This window comes from Pan troglodytes, chromosome X (assembly GCF_028858775.2).
Source record: "Pan troglodytes isolate AG18354 chromosome X, NHGRI_mPanTro3-v2.0_pri, whole genome shotgun sequence".
In the NCBI taxonomy this organism is placed as follows: Eukaryota; Metazoa; Chordata; class Mammalia; order Primates; family Hominidae; genus Pan; species Pan troglodytes.
The window spans coordinates 148,307,733-148,330,157 of record NC_072421.2 but is presented as its reverse complement, the minus strand read 5'-3'; the positions used below and the strand labels follow the sequence as shown (position 1 = coordinate 148,330,157).

General features: G+C 39.2%; 1 protein-coding gene across 14 annotated transcripts in view; it reads left to right on the top strand.

The window, feature by feature from the left end:
* CD99L2 (CD99 molecule like 2) overlaps positions 1 to 22,425 on the top strand; it is a 131,950-nt gene that overhangs the window by 82,923 nt on the left and 26,602 nt on the right. For 8 of the 14 annotated variants that reach the window (XM_016944427.3, XM_054676631.1, XM_063803993.1 and 5 more), the window contains 3 exons: positions 19,849 to 19,917; positions 20,046 to 20,129; positions 21,578 to 21,643. In XM_016944427.3, the coding sequence (XP_016799916.1) occupies positions 19,849 to 19,917; positions 20,046 to 20,129; positions 21,578 to 21,643 (219 nt within the window). Of the gene's footprint in view, positions 1 to 372; positions 448 to 19,848; positions 19,918 to 20,045; positions 20,130 to 21,577; positions 21,644 to 22,425 lie in introns of all 14 variants that reach the window. The other 6 variants (XM_016944424.4, XM_063803989.1, XM_063803988.1 and 3 more) reach the window with 2 other exon arrangements.

Below are 22,425 nucleotides of genomic sequence, written 5' to 3'. Positions count from 1 at the left end.
CTCTCCCTTTTGGTTGTCCTCTTTATGGACTCTGTGTACCTGGTTTTGAATTTTGGGTTAATACCTACAGTCAGTGAGTATATTGTTAAAATGGTCCGACTGCTAGCCTAAGCAGAAAATACCTAGGAATATAAATTAATTGAAAAACTGGTGGTATACTGCAAAGTCAGAAAGTAGTAACTTTTTCTATCCTGCAGATATTTTCATTATCAATGTCTGTACACAGAATCGGATTCCAATATAAGTCTCTTTGTCTCAACCCATTGTTGGTACTGATCAGTTGAACCCATGGGCATTTTGCTTATTTTGGAATCTTATACCCAGTTGTTAATCAGTTGGCTGTTTCCTTTATGTTTTTGGGGCCCACTGAAGGTAGTGGATTGGACTTGGCTGATGCTTTGGATGATCAAGATGATGGCCGCAGGAAACCGGGTATAGGAGGAAGAGGTAACTCTTTGCTGGTTGAAACTACTACAGGATTCTGTCTCATTAATTACAACATCAACATCCCACAGAGCCAGAGTCAGTCTGGGCTTGGCAGAGGTGGAGGCACTTCAAGCCAGTGGAGAACCCTGTAACAGTAGTTCTCAAACCTTTTTTGTCTCAGGACTCCCCAAATCATTGAGATCTCAAGAGATTTTTGTTTATGTGGGTCACGTTTACCAATGCTCATCATCTTAGAATTTAAAACTGAAAGACTTTATTAATCTAAAATGAACAACACTCAACCCATACATTTAACATAAATAACATTTTTATGAGAAATAACTATGCTTGGTAAGACAAAAACTTATATTGAGGAGAGCGGCATGCTGTTACATTTTTGCAGATTTCTCTCATGTCTGGCTGGATGGAAGCAGCTGGCTTCCCACAGGCACTTTATTCCATCGTGAGATGTTTTGGTTGAAGTATATGAAGGAAATCTGGCCTCACACCCATAGGCAGTGGGGAAAGGGAGGAATATTTTCACAGACTTTTCAGATCCTTGTGGATAATCTTCTCGGATAGGACACCAAAACTTGGCCCCAACAAAAGCGGTTGTTTCTTACAGGTTAAGCATAGTGTGGAGTGTGAAACTCTATCAGTGAACTTTCCACACTTGGTTCCGTGGGACTGTCTTGTCCTTTCAATGGATCTTTTACCCATTCATGGTTTTGTAACATTGCATGTTGGTCATTTGGAAAATATTAGTGCCTTGAGGTTTTTCGAGCTTCCAAGTAATGCCATGCGTCATTGTGTAAAACTGAAAGTCATATTTGTTCATATCATCACCCATCTCATTTGAAAAAAATATGCATTGGGGAAACTGTTAAACTCACAGTGGTAGAAAAAGATGTTTTTGAAGTTCTAACTTTTCCTTGAAATCTTATCATTGGCAACAAATACCATGAGTGGGTTTCTTTAAATTGACAGGCTCATTCATTTTCAAGAAAACATCTAACAGATATTAAAGTTGGCAAAACCATAGTTGGTTTTAAAAAATCTTTAAATATTGATTAATTACTCTTCAATTCACTTTTTCAAGGAAAAAATCTTCTTTGAGAGGACTGGCTCATACTGCTCAGAATGGAAATAATCACATAAAGCTGTTTTTTTATGTCAACTTTTGTATTTCCATGTGCCACATAAATGCTTGAAATGTACTTCCTGTTTTGTTAGAAAATATTAAAAGGTCGTGCTCTCATACAATTAAAACATTTTTAACTTCCTCATGTTAGTTTTCCAGTGCTGCTGAACATGCTATCATAAACTTAGTAGCTTAAAACCATGTTCAGTTATTTTCTAGGTTTCCCTGCGCTGCTGAAGTTCAGCCATTTAAGTGTCAAAACTTTTTTGACAAAATGACCCTTGATTCTCAACTTTCTCTTTACCTACTTTTTAAAAATTAAACTTTAATTTTTAGATAATCATAGATTCATGTGTAATTGTAAGAAATAATAGAGAAGGACCCCTTGTACCCTTCACCCAGTTTCCCCTAATAGCAACATCTTGAAAATTGTACTCTACTATCATAGCCATATATTGACATAGATATAATCTATGCATTTATTCAAATTTCCTAGTTTTGTTTACACTCACATGTGTGTGTGTCTTCTCTGCAATTTTATCACGTGTGTAGGTTTGTGTATCTATCATCACAGTCAGATACAAACAGTTCCGTCACCATAAGTATCCCATGATTACATTTTATAATCACACCCACCTTCCTACAGTTCTGTTTCCCCTTCCCCATCCCTTTCCTAACCCCTGGCAACCACTGATCTGTTTTCCATTTGTAAAATGTTGTCATTTCATGACATTCAGTTTTGGGGGAGGCAAAAAAAAAGTTGTATTTCAAAAATGTTATGTAAATGTAATTATAAAGTAGATAACCCTTTGGAATTGGCCTTTTTCATGTATAATTCAGTTGGCATCCATTCATATTGTTGGGTGTATTAATTGCTCATTCATTCTTATTGCCAAGGAGTATTCCATGGGATGGATGTACCACAGTTTGTTTACTTGATGTATTGAACCCAGTTTTTGGCTATTATGAACAAGGCTGCTGTAAACTGTCATGTATAGTATTTTTGTGTGAACATAAATTTTTCTTTCTTTATGAATAAATGCCCAAGAGTGCAGTGACTGGATCACATGGTAGTTACATGTTTAGTTTTGTAAGAAATGATCAGTTTTCCATGAAGACTGTAATATTTTGCAATCCCTAATTCATTGTGTCAGTGCCATTTTCTCTGTATCTTCACCAGTATTTGGTGCTATCACTATTTCCATTTTAGCCATTTTATAAGTGTGTGGTAATATCTTATTGTGGTTTAGTTTGCATTTCTCTGGCTAATGATATTGAACACCTTTTCATGTATTTGTTTGCCATCTGTATATCCTTTTCAGTGGAATGTCTGTTCATGTTTTTGGTCCATTTTCTAATTAGATTTTTTGTTTTTCTTACTATTGAGTTTGAGAGTTCCTTAAATATTGTAGACATTTGTCCTTAGTCAGATATATGGTTTGCAAATATTTTCTTCCATTCTGTAGCTTGTTTTTTTATCCTCTTAACAGAGTCCTTTGCAGAAGTTTTAGATTTTGATGATGTTCAGTTTGTCAATTTTTCCTTTTATTGATCATACTTTTTTTTTTTTTTTGTCCAAGACAGGGTCTCACTCTGTTGCCCAGGCTGCAGTGCAGTGGCATGATCATGGTTCACTGCAGCCTTGACCTCCCGGGCTCAAGTGATCCTCCCACCTCAGCTTCCCAAGTAGCTGGGACTATAGTTGCACACCACCACACTTGGCTAATTTTTGTATTTTTTGCAGAGATAGGGTCTCACTATGTTGCCTAGGCTGGTCTTGAACTCTGGGCTCAAGCCATCTACCCACCTTAGCCTCCCAAAGTGCTAGGATTACAGGCATGAGCCACTGCACTTGGCCTGGATCATGCTTTTGATGCCAAGTCTAAGAACTCTTTGCCTATACCTAGGTTTTATAGATTTTCTCCTATGTTTTTTTTCCTGAAACTTCGCTTGCTTGCCTGTGAATGTCTAATTGTTCTAGGATCATTTGTTAAAAAGACTATATGCCCGTTGAATTGTTTTTGAGCCTTAAAAAAATCATTTGGAATATAACTGTTTTTGTTGCACTTGGTATCCTTATATTTTGTTGAGGATTTTTGCATCTATATTACTAACAGAAATAGGTTTGTAGTTTTTCTTGTGATGTCTTTGTCTGGTTTTGATATCAGTGCACTACTGATTTCATTGGATTATTTAGGTAGTGTTGTCTCCTCTTATTTTCTGGAAGAGTTACTGAAGAATTGCTGTTAATTATTTAAATATTTTATAGAATTTATCAGTGAAGGCATTTGACTCTGGGCTTTTCTTTTGGGGAAGTTTTTTGTATTATTAATTCTACCTATTATAGGTCTATTCAGATTTTCTATTTCCTTTTTAAAATTTTATTTTATTTTTGATGCTCTACACCTTCAGAGAATCTTCTCTAATAACAAACTACAGAAATCATCCCTGAAAGTAGAGTCTTAAGTCTCTTTTATTGCAGTCATCTTCGTGGGTGTGAAGATGTGTCTTATTGTCTTATTGTGGTTTTGATGTGCATTTCCCTAATGCTAATGAAATCAAGCATCTTTTCTTGTGCTTTATTGAATATTGTTTATGTTTTTTGGAGAAATGTCTATTCAAATCCTTTGTCCATTTTAAATTGGGTTATTCTGTTTTTATTGGTGAGTTTCATTTTTATTTTTATTTTGTTTAATTTAATAGAGACAGGGTCTCACCATGTTGCCTAGGCTGGTATCCAACTCCTGCGCTCAGGTGATCCTCCTGCCTCGGCCTCCCAAAGTGCTGGGATTACAGGCATGAGCCACCACGCCTGGCCAGATTTTCTATTTCTTCTTGAGTCAGCTTCAATAGTTTGTATCTTTCTAGGAGTTTGTCCATTTCATCTAGGCTGCCCAATTTATTGGCATACTTTTGTCAATGATATTCCCTTAAAATCCTTTTTATTTCTATTAAATCATTAGTGATATCCTCTCTTTCATTTCTCATTTCAGTAATGAGTCTTCTCTCCTTTTCTTTGTCAATCTTGCTAAAGGTTTGCCAATTTTGTTGATCTTTTCAAAAACCATCTTTTGCTTTTATAGACTTTATTGTTCTTCTGTTATTTATTTCATTTTTTTCTACTTTCATATATTTTTCTTCTATTCTCATCTTTTTTTCTTCCTTCAATCTGCTTGCTCTGTGTTTGGTTTCCATTTTCTGGTTTCTGAGGTGAAAGGTTAGGCTACTGATTACAAATCTTTCTCCTTTTTTAATATAGGCCTTTACAGTAGTAAATTTGCTTCTAAACATGGCTGTTGCTGTATCTCATAAGTTTTTGTGGATTGTGTTTTTGTTTACATTCTTCTCAAAGTTAAAATTTCCCTTCTGATTTCTTATTTGACCTATTGGTTATTTTGGTGTGTGTTGTTTAGTTTCCACATATTTGTGAATTTCCCTAATTTATTTCTGTCATTGATTTCCAATTATGATTGGAGAGCATACTTTCTTTGATTTTAATTCTTTTAAATCTATTAAGGCTTGTTTTGTGGCATATCAGAAGGTCTATCCAGGAGAATGTTCCCAGTGCCTTTGAGCGGAATGCAAATTCTGCTGTTGTTGGGTGGAATGTTCTCTATATGTCACTTCGATTTCGATAGTTATTGTATTGGTCAGTTGTACATCTTTGGTGAATTTTTTGTCCACTAATCCAATTAATGATGGCAACAGGGTATGGAATTTCCCCAACGATAATTATGGATTTGTTTCTCCCTTTAGCTCTATCAACTTTTGTTTCATATATTTTGAGTCTCTGTTTTTTGATACATCCAAATTTAGGATCATTATGTCTTCCTAGTGGATTGATTCTTTTATCATTGTGTTGTGTTACTCTTTTTGTCTAAAATATTTTCCTAGCTATGACATCTCATTTATCTGATATTAATATAACCACTCCCACTTTCTCTTGTTTTTATTAATGTTCAAATGCACATTTAGACATCAAAATTGAAAAGTTATTGTTTAAGGTTAAGTAACATCAGTGACCTTTCCCTATTCATTACTATTGAACCCCATTGGACTATTTTATCTTATGAATGGATCTTTTGTCCACTCACCATTTTGTAACATCCTGTACAGGTTGTTTGGAAAATATTGATGCCCTGAGTGAGTTGTGTTGTTTCTGAATGATGACACTTTTCCTTACCCAATACACTTTTCCTTATCCAATACTCAAAACTCATGTTTGCTAATATCACCACCAGTCTCATGGTTGAGCTCTAATAAAATTATTTTTCTGCTTTTTGATATTTATTTTGTATTGCTTTATAACATGTTACCATAAAATTAGCAAGTTAAAGTAGTATTCATTCACTCTCATAATTTCCCTGGGTCAGGAGTATGGGTCCTACATAGCTGGGTCCTCTGCTCGGTGTCTTATACAAGGTTGCAATTCAGATGTCATCTGGGGCTAGGGGTCTTGTCTGAAGTTTGATATTATATTACTTCATATTGCTTTTGTAATGAGTTACCATGAACTTGATTGCTTAAACAACATAAACTTGTTATTTTATAATCATTGAGGTCAGAAATCTAAAATTGGGTCTTCCTGGGCTAAAATCAAGGTGCTAGCCAGGCTCCATTCCTTTTGGAGACTCTAGGGGAGAATTTCCTTGCCTTTTCCTGCTTATAGAGGCCACCTGCATTTCTTGGCTTGTGGTTACTTCCTTCATCTTCAAAGTCAGCAGTGTGGCATCTTCAAATCTCTCTCTGACTCTTACCTTTGCTTCCATCATCATATCTCCTTCTCTGACTCTCTTGCTCTTCCTTTCCCTTATAAGGACTCTTATGATTTTGCTGGCCCCACCCAGATAATTCAGGATAATCACAGAACTCGTGGCTGCTTCCTTCTTTACGATTGGCAAGAGTAAGAAAATTTCTGCTGCCTGTAGTGTCTTCTCAGGGAAGGCGTAAAACCCCTCTTTTCAAGGGTGTACCTGGTTATGTTAGAATCACCCAGAATAATCTCCCTTTTGAGTAATTCAGAGTCCCATCAAAGACATCTTAAGTACATCTGCAAAATCCATTTACCTCTGCTATGTCATAATCTGATCACAGCAGTTATATCCAGCCTATTCATGGGTCCCTCCCATGCTCATGAGTGAGGATTATACAGGGTGTATACCTTGGGGGTGGGAATTTTGCTAGCCATCTTAGAATTCTGTCTACCATGTTTATCTAGGACATGCATAAGTAAGACTGGCATTCTCTTTCAACTGCCATTGTATAGTGGTGAAGAATCTGATGACTCCTAGTACCATTTGGTGCCACTGCCTCGGTTCATGCTAAGGGCCAGCAGGTTTACTCATTGTTGGTTTTGCACCACAGTGCAAGTGCCAACCCCATAAAAGCATGATTATGAAAATAGTTTTTCATAATCTATGGAGCCCAGGGGTCCTTGAAACACTCTTTGAGAACAACCATTTGTGGAGATGACCTTACACAGCCATGTGGCATCAGTATGTTTTCATTCAGATCAGTGATGTTTTTGATATCAGTGTACAGCAATCATGTATTGTGGTGCTACAGCAGGCAGGAAGGTTGCTTTAGATGTCTTTTGTTGTATGAAGCTACACCTTTTCAGTTTTACTTCTGTAGAAAGTAATATAAATTAATGCAGCCTTTTGAGAGGGCAGTTTAGTAAAATATTTGAATGGGCAGTTCTACTTCAAAGCATTTTCCCTCTAGGTATATGTATGCATGTGTGCAGTGGTACATTTTAAATGATGTTTGTGATTTCTTGTGTTTTGTACCAGCCAAAAATTAAACACCCTTAAATCCCACTAGTGAAATATACAAATTCTAAACCATTCATACTCTGAAGCCATTGCAAAAAATAAGGTAGAGCTCTGGAACTGACATGAAAAAGGCAAGTCACAGAACAGGATGTATGTAGTATGAATCAATTTCTATCAAATATAAGTGGATGTGAGCACACACACACAGGCCTGCAGGCAGATCTGAAAAGGTACAGAGCAGCCCCCTCTTGGGATAGATTTGAGGCTGGCTTTTTTTCTTATAATCTACACCACTGGGTATTTTTTATATTGAGCAAGTATTACCTTTATAATAAACCTTAAAAATTAAAGTGATCCTTACTAATGAGGAAGAACTCTAGATTAGAACTGGAGAACTAGAGAGGCTTTCCCCCTCATTGTTTGGATGAGAGGGACTTGCCCAAGGTCGCGCTGCAAGCCAGCAGCACAACTGGCCTGAAGTGCAGGGATCCTGGCTTTACCTTGGGGGCCTTTTCTTCTACAACATGTTGCCATGAGAAGTGTCTGCATAGAGAAGGTACTGATGACCCAAAAGACGAGTTTAGGGTCAATTGGTGTGCTTTGGCCAAAGAAACCCTGGAAAATCCTCTATTCATGAACAGGTCAACCTGCCCCAAAGAGTTATTGGAATACCTCAAAATCAAAAGTACAAGCTTTGATATATAGTGCCTGCTGGTCTGCTTGGCAGCTCTCCTACTGAATGGAAGATTAGATTAAAAAATCTAGAAAGCTGAAAAAGGGACTTCTCTTTAAGAGGTAAGCACAGTGCAATAACAGAAAAGTTGTAACTTCAGGGCCCCAAGAAAGGTGGTATTCTGTATACTCATGTCAAAGTGACAGAACTGTATTATTTGCTCTGTAAAGATTTACTATTGCTCTGTAAAGATTTGCTATCTGGAAGGTTATCAGTGTTACACAAACCACTGGCCATAGGAAGGAACAAGCTTTAGTTCTCTGGAAAGTTGCCTGTGTATACCATCTCATTCCTAGATGTTCTTATCCAGTGTCATTTTTTTTTTTTTTTGAGGTGCAGTTTTGCTCTTGTTGCCCAGGCTGGAGTGCAATGGCATGGTCTCAGCTCATAGCAACCTCTGCCTTCAGGGTTCAAGCGATTCTCCTGCCTCAGCCTCCCAAGTAGCTGGGATTACAGGCTCCCACCACCACGCCCGGCTAATTTTTGTGTTTTTAGTAGAGACGGGTTTTCACCATGTTGGCCAGGCTGGTCTTGAACTCCTGACATCAGGTGATCTGCCCACCTCGGCCTCCCAAAGTGCTGGGATTACAGGCTTGAGCCTTCACGCCCGGCCTTCTACTGCCATTTTTCCGAAGTCAGGTCTACATGATTTGTTGTTTTATTTTTAGTGTCAATTAATAGATATTCCCGAGTCTCTGCAGACCAGCCATTTGCATGTCAGACCTTTTTTTGCATCAGAAATTACCTTGATAAGCCTGGACAACTTAGCAAGACCCCATCTCTACAAAAGATGAAAAAATTAGCTGGGCGTAGTGGTGCATGCCTGTAGTCCCAGCTGCTCAGCAGGCTGAGGTGGGAGAATCACTTGAGCCTGGGAGTTCTACACTGTGGTGAGCTATGATCGTGCCACTGCACTGCAGCCTGGGTGACAGAGTGAAACCCAGTCTCAAAAAACACGAAATTACCTTGATGCTCAAATCGTGGTAATTTGACTTTTAATTTTGAGGTAATTGTAAATTCACATGAAGTTGTAAGAAATAATACAGAGAGATCCTATGCACCCCATACCCAGTTTCCCCCAGTGGTAACATCCTGCAAAACTATAGTATAAGATCACAACCAAGATATTGACATTGATATAGTCTGGTGATCTTATTCAGATTTCCTCAGTTTTACTTCTACTGAGTGTGTGTGTGTGTTTACTTCTATGCAGTTTTATCACTTGTGTGGGTATGTGTATCTACCATGACAGTCTAGACAGAACTATTTCATCACCACAAAGATCCCTTTTGTTGCCCTTTTGTAAACACAGACACTCCCTCTTGCCACCCACTCCTTGCCTGTCTCTAACCCCTGACAACCATTAATTTGTTCTCCATCTGTAGCATTTGGCAATTTCAAAAATGGAATCACAGAGTATATACTGTTTTGGGACTGGCTTTTTTCACTCAACATAATTCCCTTGAGATCCTTCCGAGTCACCGTATATATCAATAATTTGTTGCTTTTCCTCACTGAACAGTATTTCATGGTGTGGACGTACCATAGTTTGTTTAACCATTCGCTTTTTGGAGGTCATCTCGGTTGCTCCCAGTTTTTGACTATTATAAGCACTTACATACACGTTCTTATGTGAATATGACTCTTCATTTCTGTGGGATAAATGCTAAGTTGTGTGAGTGCTGGGTTGTGTGGTTGTTATAGGTTTAGTTTGTTAAGACATTACCAACACATTTTTGTGGTGAGAACATTCAAGATCTACTCTCTTGGCAATTTTTGAGTATATAATATATTATTATTAACTATAGTCACCCTGCTCTATAATAAATCTCCAGAACTTATTCCTCCTGTCTAACTGAAACTTTGCACCCTTTGACTAGCATCTCCCTACTCCCCACCCCAGCCCCTGGCCACCAGTATTCTGCTCTATGCTTCTATGAGTTCAGTTTTGGTTTTTTTTCTAATTTTCTTTGAGTTGTAAAGCTGGGTTGTTTATTTGAGATCTTTTTGTTTGTTTGTTTGTTTGTTTGTTTTGAGTCAGAGTCTCGCTCTGTTGCCCAGGCTGGAGTGCAATGGCGCCATCTCAGGTCACTGCAACCTCCGCCTCCTGGGATTACGGGCATCTGCCACCACACTTGGCTAATTTTTGTATTTTTAGTAGAGTTTCAGTTTTATTTTTATTTTGTTTTATTTAATTTAATAGAGACAGGGTCTCACCATGTTGCCTAGGCTGGTATCGAACTCCTGTGCTCAGATGAACCTCCTGCCTCGGCCTCCCAAAGTGCTGGGATTACAGGCATGAGCCACCACGCCTGGCCAGATTTTCCATTTCTTCTTGGGTCAGCTTCAGTAGTTTATATCTTTCCAGGAGTTTGTCCATTTCATCTAGGCTGCCCAATTTATTGGCATACTTTTGTCAATGATATTCCCTTAAAATCCTTTTTATTTCTATTAAGTCATTAGTGATATCCTTTCATTTCTCATTTCAGTAATGAGTCCTCTCTCTTTTTCTTTGTCAATCTTGCTAAAGGTTTGCCAATTTTGTTGATCTTTTCAAAAACCATCTTTTGTTTTTATACACTTTATTGTTCTTCTGTTACTTATTTCATCTGTTTCTACTAGAGATGGGGTTTCACCATGTTGGCCAGGCTGGTCTCTTGGCCAGGCTGTTCTCGAACTCCTGACCTCGTGATCTGCCCACCATGGTCTCCCAAAGTGCTGGGATTATAGGCATGAACCACCGTGCCTGGAGAGATCTTTGTTTTTTGTTTAGGTTGGCATTTATTGCTATAAAGTTCTCTCTCAGGACTGCTCTTGCTGCATCTCATAAGTTTTGGTATGTTGTGTTTCTATTTTTATTTGTCTCAAAAATTTTTTTGATTTCCCTTTTGATTTCTTCTTTGACCCATTGGTTGTTCAGGAGAATGTTGTTCAATTTCCACACATTTGTGAATTTTCCAATTCTCTGTTCAAACTTCTAGTTTTGTACCATTGTGGGTGGAAAAGACACTTGATATGATTTCAATCTTGTTAAATTTATTAAGACCTTTTCTGTGACCTAACATGTGACCTATCCTGGAGAATGTTCCATGTGTGCTTGAAAAGAATGTGAATTCTGCTGCTGTTGGATAGAATGTTTTGTGTATGTCTGTTAGGTCCATTTGGTCTAGAGTGTTGTCCTGGCCCACTGTTTCCTTATTGATTTTTCTGTCTGGATGACCTGTCCATTGTTGAAAATGGAATATTTTCATCTTCTTAAACAGGTCTTTTACAGAGGAAATGTTTTAATTTTCACAAGGTGGATGTATCAATTTTTCTTTTTATGAAACGTGGCTTTGTTGTCAATTGTGTGAACTCTTTACCAAGCTCTCAGTCCCAAAGATTTTTTTTATGTTTTCTTTTGAAGTTTCATAACTTTATATTTAAGTAAAGATGATCATCCATTTTGAGCTCATTTTTAATAAGGTGTGAGGATTAGGTTGAGATTCATTGTTTTTACCTATTGATGCCCAATTACTCCAGCACCGTTTGTTCAAAAGACTATGCTTTATCAAATTGCTTTTGTACCTTTATCAAGAATCACTTGAGTGTATTTGGGGTCTTTTTGGGCTCTTCATTCTGTTTGATTGATCTGTCTGTCTGTCCCTCTGCCACAGTCCTGATTACTATAACTATAAATTCAGCTTTAATATTGGTTAGAGTGATTTGTTCCACTTTATTCTGCTTTGTCAAGTTCTTTTAAGGTTCTTCTAGGGCCTGTGCCTTTTCATATAATTTTAGATTAAGTTTGTCTTTGCCTAGTCTAGAAAAAAACTTACTGGGATTATGATAGGATGTGTATTAAACATAGATCCATTTTGGGACAGTTGACATTTTTACTTTGTGGAGTCTTCTAATCCATGAATACGGTATGTCTCTCAATTGATTTATGTCTTCTTTGATGTCTTTTCTTGAGAACACTGTAAATTTTGGTATAGAGGATCCTGTACATGTTTAAATGTATGTTTAAATATTTTCTTTTCTAGCCGGGCATGGTGGCTCACGCCTGTAATCCCAGCACTTTGGGAGGCCGAGGCGGGCAGATCACGAGGTCAGGAGTTCGAGACCAGCCTGACCAACATGGTGAAACTCTGTCTTTAATAAAAATACAAAAATTAGTGGGGTATAGTGGCACGCATCTGTAATCGCAGTTACTCAGGAGGCTGAGGCAGGAGAATTGCTTGAACCCGGGAGGTGGAGTTTGCAGTGAGCTGAGTTCTCGCTATTGCACTCCAGCCTGGGCGACAAAGTGAGACTCTGTCTCAGAAAAAAAAAAAAAGGCTGGGCACGGTGGCTCCCGCCTGTAATCCCAGCACTTTGGGAGGCCGAGGCGGGCAGATCACGAGGTCAGGAGATCGACACCATCCTGGCTAACACAGTGAAACCCCATCTCTACTAAAAATACAAAAAATTAGCTGGGCGTGGTGGCAGGCGCCTGTAGTCCCAGCGACTCAGGAGGCTGAGGCAGGAGAATGGCATGAACCTGGGAGGCAGAGCTTGCAGTGAGCCAAGATCACGCCACTGCATTCCAGCCTGGGCGACAGAGCGAGACTCTGTCTCAAAAAAAAAAAAAAAAAATTGTCTTTTCTTTTTTTTGAGCCTGAGTCTCGCTCTGCTGCCCAGACTGGAGTGCAGTGGCGTGATCTTGGCTCACTGCAGCCTCCACCTCCCTGACTCAAGCAAGATTCTCCCACCTCAGCCTCCCAAGTAGCTGGGACTACAGGCACATAACACCATACCTGGCTAACTTTTGTATTTTTAGTAAAGATGGGATTTCACCATGTTGCCCAGGCTGGTCTCAAACTCCTGAGCTCAGGTGATCTGCCCACTTTGGCCTCTCAAAGTGCTGGCATTATAGGCGTGAGCCACCGTCCCATCCTAAATATTTTCTTTGGAGCAATTGTGAATGGCTAATTTTGGGTTTGATATGTTCACTGCTATGATATGTGATCAATATTGTTGAACTTGTATCCTGAGACCTTGCTGAACTCACTTATTCTAGAAATTTTTTGTAGATTTCTTGGAATTTTCTATGTACATGATCATGTCATCTGCAAATAGAAACATATATAGTTCTTCCTTTCCAATCTGTATATATTTTTTCATATTGCAATGCTAGACATTTCAGTACCGTATTAAATAAGAGTGGTAAGAGTGATGTCCTTGCTGTTTCAGACCTTAAAGAAAGAGCATTCAGTCTTTCACCATTAAGTCTGACGATAGCTATAGGTGTTTTCTAGATGTTCTTTATGAAGTTGAGATAGTTCCCCTTTATTTCTAATTTGCTGAAAGTATTTTTTTTCCATAAATGGGTGTTAGATTTTTTCATGTCCATTGATATGTGATTTGTCTTCTTTGGCCTGTTGACAGGGTAGATTACATTGATTTTCAAGTATTGATCCAACTTGCCTGATTGGAATAAATTCCATTTTTCATGCTGTTTAATTCTCTTTACACATTCTATTCTGTTTGCTAATATTTTGTTGAAGATTTGGCATGTAAATTGATGAGAGACATTAGTCTATATATATATATATATTTTTAATAAGGTCTTGATCTGGTTTGGCTCTGTGTCCCCATCCAAATCTCATCTCGAATTGTAATCCCCAGGCATCTAGGGAGGGACCTGGTGGAAGGTGATTGGATCATAGGGATGGTTCCCCATGCTGTTCTCACGATAGCGAGTGAGTTCTCACAAGAGCGGATGATTTTTAAAGTGTTTGGCAGTTCCCGCTTTGCTCCTCTCTCTCTCCTGCCACCTTGTGAAGTGAAGAAGATGCCAATCTCCCTTTTGCCTTCCACTATGATCGTAAGTTTTTTGAGGCCTCCCCAGCCATGAGGAACTGTAAGTCAATTAAACCTCTTTTCTTTATAAATTACCCTGTCTCAGGCAGTATCTTTATATCAGTGTGAAAACGAACTAATACAGGTCTTTATCTGTGTTTGTTACCAGGGTAATACTGGCCTTACAAAATGAGTGGGGAAGTATTTCCTCTTGTCTCCTTTCTGGAAGAGATTGTATACAATTGGTGATAATTCCTTTTTAAATGTTTGGTAGAACTCTCCAGGTAAATCACCAAGTCCTGGAGGTTGAGGTTTTGTTTTTTTGTTTTTTTTGGTTTTTTTTTGTTTTTTTTTTTGAGACGAAGTTTCACTTTTGTTGCCCAAGCTGGAGTGCAATGGCGTGATCTCGGCTCACTGTAACCTCCGCCTTCCAGGTTCAAGCAAATCTCCTGTCTCAGCCTCCCGAGTAGCCGGGATTATAGGCATGCACCACCACACCCGGCTAATTTTATATTTTTAGCAGAGACAGGGTTTCTCCATGTTGGTCAGGCTGATCTCGAACTCCTGACTCAGGTGATCCACCCACCTCGGCCTCCCAAAGTGCTGGGATTACAGTTGTGGGCCACTGCACCCAGCTGAGTTTTTTATTATTGTGGTAAGTATACATATAAAATCTACTGTTTTAACCATTTTTAACTGTATTATTCAGTGGTACTTAGTAGACATTTGTCCCTCCTTTAGTATTTGCTGGGCATTGGTTCTGGGACCCCCTGCAAATACCAAAATCCTTTGATGTTCAATTCTCTGATATGAAATGGCATAGTATTTGCATGTAACCTACACATATCCTCCCATATAGCTTAAATCATTTCCAGATTACTTATAATACCTAATACAATATAATGCTATGTAAATAGTTATTATACTGTATTTTAAAAATTTATATTATTTTTATAGTTGTATTATTTTTTGCTTTTTGTTCTTTGAATATTTTGATCCATGGTTGGTCAAACACATGATTCTGGATGTGGAACCTATGGATATGGAGGATCATCGGTATTCACAATGTTATGCAGCTGTTACCATGATCATTTCCAAAAGTTTTTCATAAGCCCAGCTAGAAACCCTATACCCCTACAACAGTAACTCCTCATTTCTCCTTACTCCTAGCCCCTGGTAACCTCTGCTATACTTTCTGTCTCTAAGAATTTGCCCATTCTAGGTACCTCTTATAAGCAGAATTGCACAATATTTGTTCTTTTGTGTCTGGTTTATTTCACTTAATGTAATGTTTTCCAGGTTTATCCATGTTGCAGCATGTACCAGAGTTTCTTTCTTTTAAGGCTGAATAATATTGCATTATATGTATATACCATATTTTGCTTCTCCGTTTATATGTTGATGGCCATTTGTGTTGTTTCCACCTTTTGGCTGTTGTGCATAATGCTGTTAGGAGCATTGGTGTACAGATTTCTGTTAGAGTCTCTGCTTTCAATTCATTTGGGTATGGACCTAGAAGTGGAATTGCTGGATCATATGGTAACTCTGTTTCACATTTTGAGGAAGTACCAAACTGTTTTCCACAGCAGCTGCACCATTTTACATTCCCACCAGCAATATACCAGGGTTCCAATTTCTTTATGTCCTCACCAATACCTGTAATTTTTCATTTTTCTTTTAATAATAGCCATCCTAATGGGTGCAAACTGGTATCTCATTGCAGTTTTTATTTGCATATCCCTAATGACTAGTGACACTGAGCAGCTTTTCATGTGCTTATTGGTCATTTGTATATCTTCTTTGAAGATATGTCTATTCAAGTCCTTTGCCCATTTTAAAACCACTTTTTTGGTTTTTTTCCTTTTTTTTTTTTTGAGACAGGGTCTTGCTTTGTCACCCAGTCTGGAGTGCAGTGGTATGATCTCAGCTTACTGCAACCTCCATCTCTGGGCTCAAGCAGTCCTCCTACTTCAGCCTCCTGAGGCGGTGGGACTACAGGTGTGCCACCACACCTGTCTAATTTTTGTGTTTTGTTTTTTTTTTTTTTTTTTTTTTTTGGTAGAGACAGGGTTTCACCATGTTGTCCAGGCTGGTCTTGAACTTCTGGACTCAAGTAATCCACCTGCCTCAGCCTCCCAAAGTTCTGGGATTACAAGCATGAGCCACTGTGCCTAGCCTTAAAATCAGGGTTTTTGTTGTTGTTGACTTGTATAAGTTCTTTATATAGTATGGATATTAATCCCTTATTGGATGTAAGATTTGTAAATATTTTCTCCCGTTCTTGTGAGTTATCTTTTTACTCTCTTGATATTGTCCTTTGATGCACAAAAGTTTTTAATTTTAGGCTGGGCATGGTGCACATGCCTATAATCCCAGCACTTTGGGATGCCAAGGCAAGTGGATGGCTTAAGTCCAGGAGTTTGAGACCAGCTTTGCCAACATGGGGCAACCCTGTCTGTACAAAAAATGCAAAAATTAGCTGGGCATGGTGGTGCACGCCTGTAGTCCCAGCTACTCAGAAGGCTAAGATAAGAGGATCACTTGAGTCTGGAAGGCGGAGGTTGCACTGAGTGGCATGATTGTGCCACTGCACTCCAGCCAGCCTGGGTGACAGAGTGAGACCCTGTCTCAAAAAAAGTTTAAAATTTTGATGAAGATCAATTTATTTATTTTGTTTTTGTTGTTGATGTTGCCTGTGCTTTTGGTATCATATCCAGGAAATCATCATCAAATCCAGTATCATGAAACTTTTTCATAATATTTTCTCCTGAGAGTTTTATAGTTTTAGCTTTTATATTTAGGTCTTTGAACTATTTCTTTTTTTCATGCCACCATGTCTAAGAATCTTCTATCTATTTTGAGTTAATTTTTGTATATAGTATAGGTCAGGGTCCGAAATCATTCCTTTGCATGTGGCTATCCAATTTTCCCAGCACGATTTGTTGAAAAGACTGTCCTTTCCCCGATCGAATGGTCTTGACATACTGTTGAGAATCTAGTGACCGTATATGCAAGGGTTTATATCTGGGCTTGCTTGCTTCCTTCCTTCCTCCTTTCCTTTCCCTTTTCCTTTCCTTTCTCCCCTTTCCCTTCCTTCCCTTCTTCCCTCCCTTTGTTCTCCCACCCTCCCTCCCTCCCTTCCTCCCTCCCTCCCTTCCTCCCTTCCTCCCTTCCTTCCTTCCTTCCTTCCTTCCTTCCTTCCTTCCTTCCTTCCTTCCTCCCTTCCTTCCTTCCTTCCTTCCTTCCTTCCTTCCTCCCTTCCTTCCTTCCTTCCTTCCTTCCTTCCTTCCTTCCTTTCCTCCCTCCCTCCCTCCCTTCCTCTCTTCTGTCCTCCTTCTCCTCCTTCTTCTCCTTCTCCTTCTTCTCCTCCTTTTTCTTCTTTTTTTTTGACGGGGTCTCATTCTGTCGCCTATGCTGGAGTACAGTGGTGTGGTCACGGCTCACTGCAGCCTCCACCTGGGCTCAAGCAATCTTTCTATCTCAGCCTCTCAAGTAGCTGGAACCACAGGTGCACGCCACCACACCTGGCTAATTTTTTGTAGAGATGGGATTTCACAATGTTGCCAGGCTGGCCTTGAACTCCTGGGCTCAAGCAGTCCACCTGCCTCAGCCTCCCAAAGTGTTGAGATAACAGGCGTGAGCCACTGCACCCGGCCTATTTCTGGGCTTCCTATTATATTTCATTGGTTTGTATGTCTGTTCTTGATGTCAGTACCACACGTGTTGTGATATTTGTAGTTTTGTAGTAAGTTTTAAAATCAGGAAGTCTGACGCTTCTATGTTCTTTTTCTAGATTGTTTTGGCTGTTTGAGATTCCTTGAAATTCCATGTGAATTTTAGGATGAATTTGTCTATTTCTGCAACAAATGTCATTGGGATTTTGGTAGGGATTCCATTGAATCTGTAGATTGCTTTAGATAGTATGCATTGCCATTTTAACAATTTAGTGTCTTCTAATCCATGAACACAGGATTAGGTTGTATTTTGATAGTTGGTGGTTTTTGAGAAATTGGTCCATCTCTTCCAAGTTGTCAAATATGTGAGCTAAAAAATGTTCATATTATTCCATTATTATTCTTTTAATGGTTACAAGATCTACAGTGTCCCATTTCAGTCCTTTTATTGGCATATCATCTTTTTAAACTTTTATGTTTGTTAGTAAGGCTAGAGGTTTATCCCTTTTTACTGTATAAATAAGCTTTTGGTTTTATTGATTTTTTTTTTTTAGTATTGCATTCTTATTTTCAGTTTCATGGATCTCTGCTCTTGTGTTTATTATTTCCATCTGCTTGCTTTGGTTTTGTTTTTCTAGTATCTAGCTAGCTTCTTTTTCTAGCATCTTGAATTAGTAACTTAGATTATTGATTTGAGGCTCTTCTTCATGTCTAACTTATGCATTGAGTGCTATAAACTTCTCTCTGCACTGCTTTAGATCCCACATATTTTGCTATGTTGTGTTTTCATTTTCACACAGTTCTATGTATTTTTTAAAATTTCCTTTGAAACTTTTTCTTTGACCCTTGTTTTATTTAGAAATATGTTGTTTAATATCCAAATGTTTAGAGATTTTCTTGTTTTCTATGGTTTCTTCTCTGTTTGTAATTTGAATTAAGTATAATCAATGATACCTCTCTGCATAATTTCAATACTTTTAAATTTGTTGAAGTTTATTTCCTGGTTCAGAATATGATCTCAGGTGAATATTCTGTGAGTGCTTAAACAATTGTTTACTCTGCTGTAATTGGCTGGTGTGTCCTGTTGTGCCAATTAAATCCCATTGGTTGATTATTGTTCACTCCTTCAATATCCTTGTAGATTTTCTGTCTAGTAGTTCTACCAATTGCTGAGAGTGGAGTGTTGAAGTCCCCAACTATAAATGTGCATTTGCTTATTTCTCCTTTTAGCTCTATCAGGTTTTACTTAATGTGTCTAGACACTCTATTGTTAGGTGCACACACATTCAGGATTGTTACGTCTTCCTGGTGGATTGATCCTTTTATCATTTTATAATATCCCTCTTCATTCCATCTGAGAACTGTTGGGTTATGACTTGACTTACTGTATTGTTTTTGTATTTTCTTTGCAGAAGATTCAGACCTACATTTCTTTGATCCACAGACAACACCAAAGGTCTATCGAAAAATGATAGGCAATACATTTTAAATGTCCCTAGGCAGTTTGGATATCACATTATTGCTCTGTAAAACTCATTTAGGTTTTTTCCCCAGATGCATCGCTGTTTCTCTCCCAGGTGCTTGCTGTATATAGCACTGTCTCTGTCTTTTCCCTCTATTAACTTCAATAGTGGGAACAGTTACAGCACAGTCTTCTGAAGTTCAAGAGAAGAATCATTTGGAAAATTCATGAATGCCATCTGTGTAATTGGTGTGAAAGAAGTCCATATTTGAAAGGAATCTGGTTGAGCCCAGAGACCTGATGTTTATAATAGTAACCACAGTTATATAAAATTATATATGTGTGTGTTGTAAGCACTTTCCGTGTATAAGATACTACCACAGTGCACTGGGAATGCATCCTCAATCTGTCCATCCCTAGGCAGGATTAGCTATAGTTCAAGTGCCAGGTTGACAGTGGTGGAACCAAGGCTTGGAGCTCTCAAGCGCTCGTGCTCAAGCTCTAGAACTCCTCGGTCCATGTGGTCATCTCCCGCAGATCTGGGCTCAAGTCCCAGCTTTACCACTTACCTGGCCACATGTGGGACTATGTCTGCCTCATAACCCCCATCCCCTGAAGAAAAGTGAACAGAACCCACCTCATTTAAGCCTTTTATATCTCTTTGTCATCCATCTCAAAGTGATTCTGCAGAGGTCCTATAGGAGCCTCAAGGACCAAGACAAGAATATTCATGATGTGACTTCCCTGAGCCATGAATGGCTGCTGCATTTTGTTCCTAAATGTGCTCCCTTTGCTGTCCTCCCTTCCCCTTTTAGAGAGATGGAACCATGTAACCACCACGACCAAGAGGCCAGTAACCACCAGAGCTCCAGCAAATACTTTAGGTAAGGTGGCCGCTCTGAGGAGAGTAGTAAGGCAAGGATCCCATGGGGCTCCCTCTGAGACAGGATCCAAATGAGCTACCCATAGATGAATTAATTGATTATTTCTTTTATTTTGGGACCCCATGAAGGAAATGATTTTGACTTGGCTGATGCCCTGGATGATCGAAATGATCGAGATGATGGCCGCAGGAAACCAATTGCTGGAGGAGGAGGTGAGTCCCACCTGGTCTGGTTCTGTCTCATTAATTACATCATCCCACAGAGCCAGAGCCAGCCTGGGCCTGGCAGAGCTGGAGGCACTTCAAGCCACTGGAGAACCCTATAATGGTGGTACTCAAACTTTTTTGGTCTGGGGACTCCTGAAATCATTGAGATCTCAAGAGAGATTTTGCTTATGTGGGTCACGTTTATCAATACTCATCATCTTAGAATTTAAAACTGAAAGACTTTATTAATCAATCTAAAATGAACAACATTAAACCCATACATTTAACATAAATAACATTTTTATGAGAAATAACTATGCTTGGCAAGACAAAAACTTATATTGAGGAGAGCGGCATGCTGTTACATTTTTGCAGATTTCTCTCATGTCTGGCTGGATGGAAGCAGCTGGCTTCTCACAGGCACTTTATTCCATCGTGAGATGTTGTTTTGGTTGAAGTATATGAAGGAAATCTGGCCTCACACCCATAGGCAGTGGGGAAAGGGAGGAATATTTTCACAGACTTTTCAGATCCTTGTGGATAATCTTCTCGGATAGGACACCAAAACTTGGCCCCAACAAAAGCGGTTGTTTCTTACAGGTTAAGCATAGTGTGGAGTGTGAAACTCTATCAGTGAACTTTCCACACTTGGTTCCATGGGACTATCTTGTCCTTTCAGTGGACCTTTTACCCGTTCATAAATTTTCTGCTTCCTTGTGTCAGTTTCCTTGCTGCATAACAAAAATCAGAAACTCTGAGTTAAGGCAACACCCATTTATTATCCCACTGTTTCCTTTGGTCCGGAGTTGAGGAACAGCTAAGCTGAGTTTTCTGCTCAGGAGCTCATATAGCTGCAGTCAAGGTGTTGGTGAGGGCTGGGGTCTCGTCTGAAGTTGGGTTCCCTTCCAAGCTCAATTGGTTGTTGACAGTACATTCCCTTGCAGCTATAGGAATAATGACTGCTTGCTGCTTCAAGACTAGCAGGAGAATGACCAACAGACGGGTTGGTAGGGGGAGAAAGGAGGAGAGACCGACCGACTCTGTTGCTTCTCATGTCTGAGCTCAGAGAAGGCCTGAACCTGCTTTTGAGGATGTCACCTGATTAAGTCATGCCCTTCTAGGATAATCTCCTTTTTGATGAATGCAAAGTCAAATTGATTTGGTACCTTAATCACCTCTGCAAAATCCCTTCACCTTTGGCATGTAATCTAACCTAATCACGGGAGTGATATAGCCATCCTATCCATGGTTCCACTCACACTCAGAGTGGTGGGACATTATGCGGGACATGTACACCAGTGGGAGGGGGTCTGGGGGGACCTCTTAGAATTTCATGAAGGGCATTCTTAAGTGGAACTGGGAATCATTTTCTGAATTTTGGGCAACATTAGCACAAGTTTCTTGTTGCTGATTTTTTTTTCTTGTTGTTGAAATGTATGTTTTATTTTCTCCAGGTTTTTCAGACAAGGATCTTGAAGACATAGTAGGGGGTGGAGAATACAAACCTGACAAGGGTAAAGGTAGGAGCATTGATTTGTGCCAACACAATCCTTATTCTGGTGAAAAAGGTGATTATGCAGCAACCAGATTAATTGAGCCTCTCGGAAATGAGTGGTAGTTCCCAGACATCCCAGCCTGCCAGTTGGGGTTCATTTGGAATGATGTGAGCCATGCAGTTCAAGGCGGGGATTTATAAGCCATCTTGGAAAAGCCCCACATTTCCCCTGATGTTCCTTAAGCAGCAGTGCTGATAGGTTAACGTTTCATGCTGGCTGAAGCCTATTTGCCAAGGCAACACCACCAATGGTAATAACTGGGGGCCAGTGGACTCTGAAAGCAGCCCTCTCAACCTCAAGAGACTCACTCACTCTTGGGATGGGAGGAGCAAAGTCATCATGACGAGCATTTTTTTTAAGAGACCCATAGCAAGTCAGATATCTTTTAAAATACCTTTTTATTTTGAAATGGTTCTCACAAGAAGTTGTAAAAATAGTTCAAGAGAGTTCATGTGTACACTTCACCTAGCTTCTCCTTATATAACCATAGTCATTGTCAAAACCAGGAAGTCAACATTAGTACAGTACTGTTAAGTCAGCTACAGACCTTGTTCAGATTTCATCAGATTTTGCATGCATTCAGATATGCGTGTGTGAGCGAGTATGGGTAGGTCTATAAAATGTTATGTGTGTAGATTTGAGTAACCATTACCATAATTAGCAGGCAGAACTGTTCCATCGCCACAAAGAAGTTCCCTCATGTTACCCCAGAATAGTCATGTCCTCCCCAAGGCCAGATAGTGTTA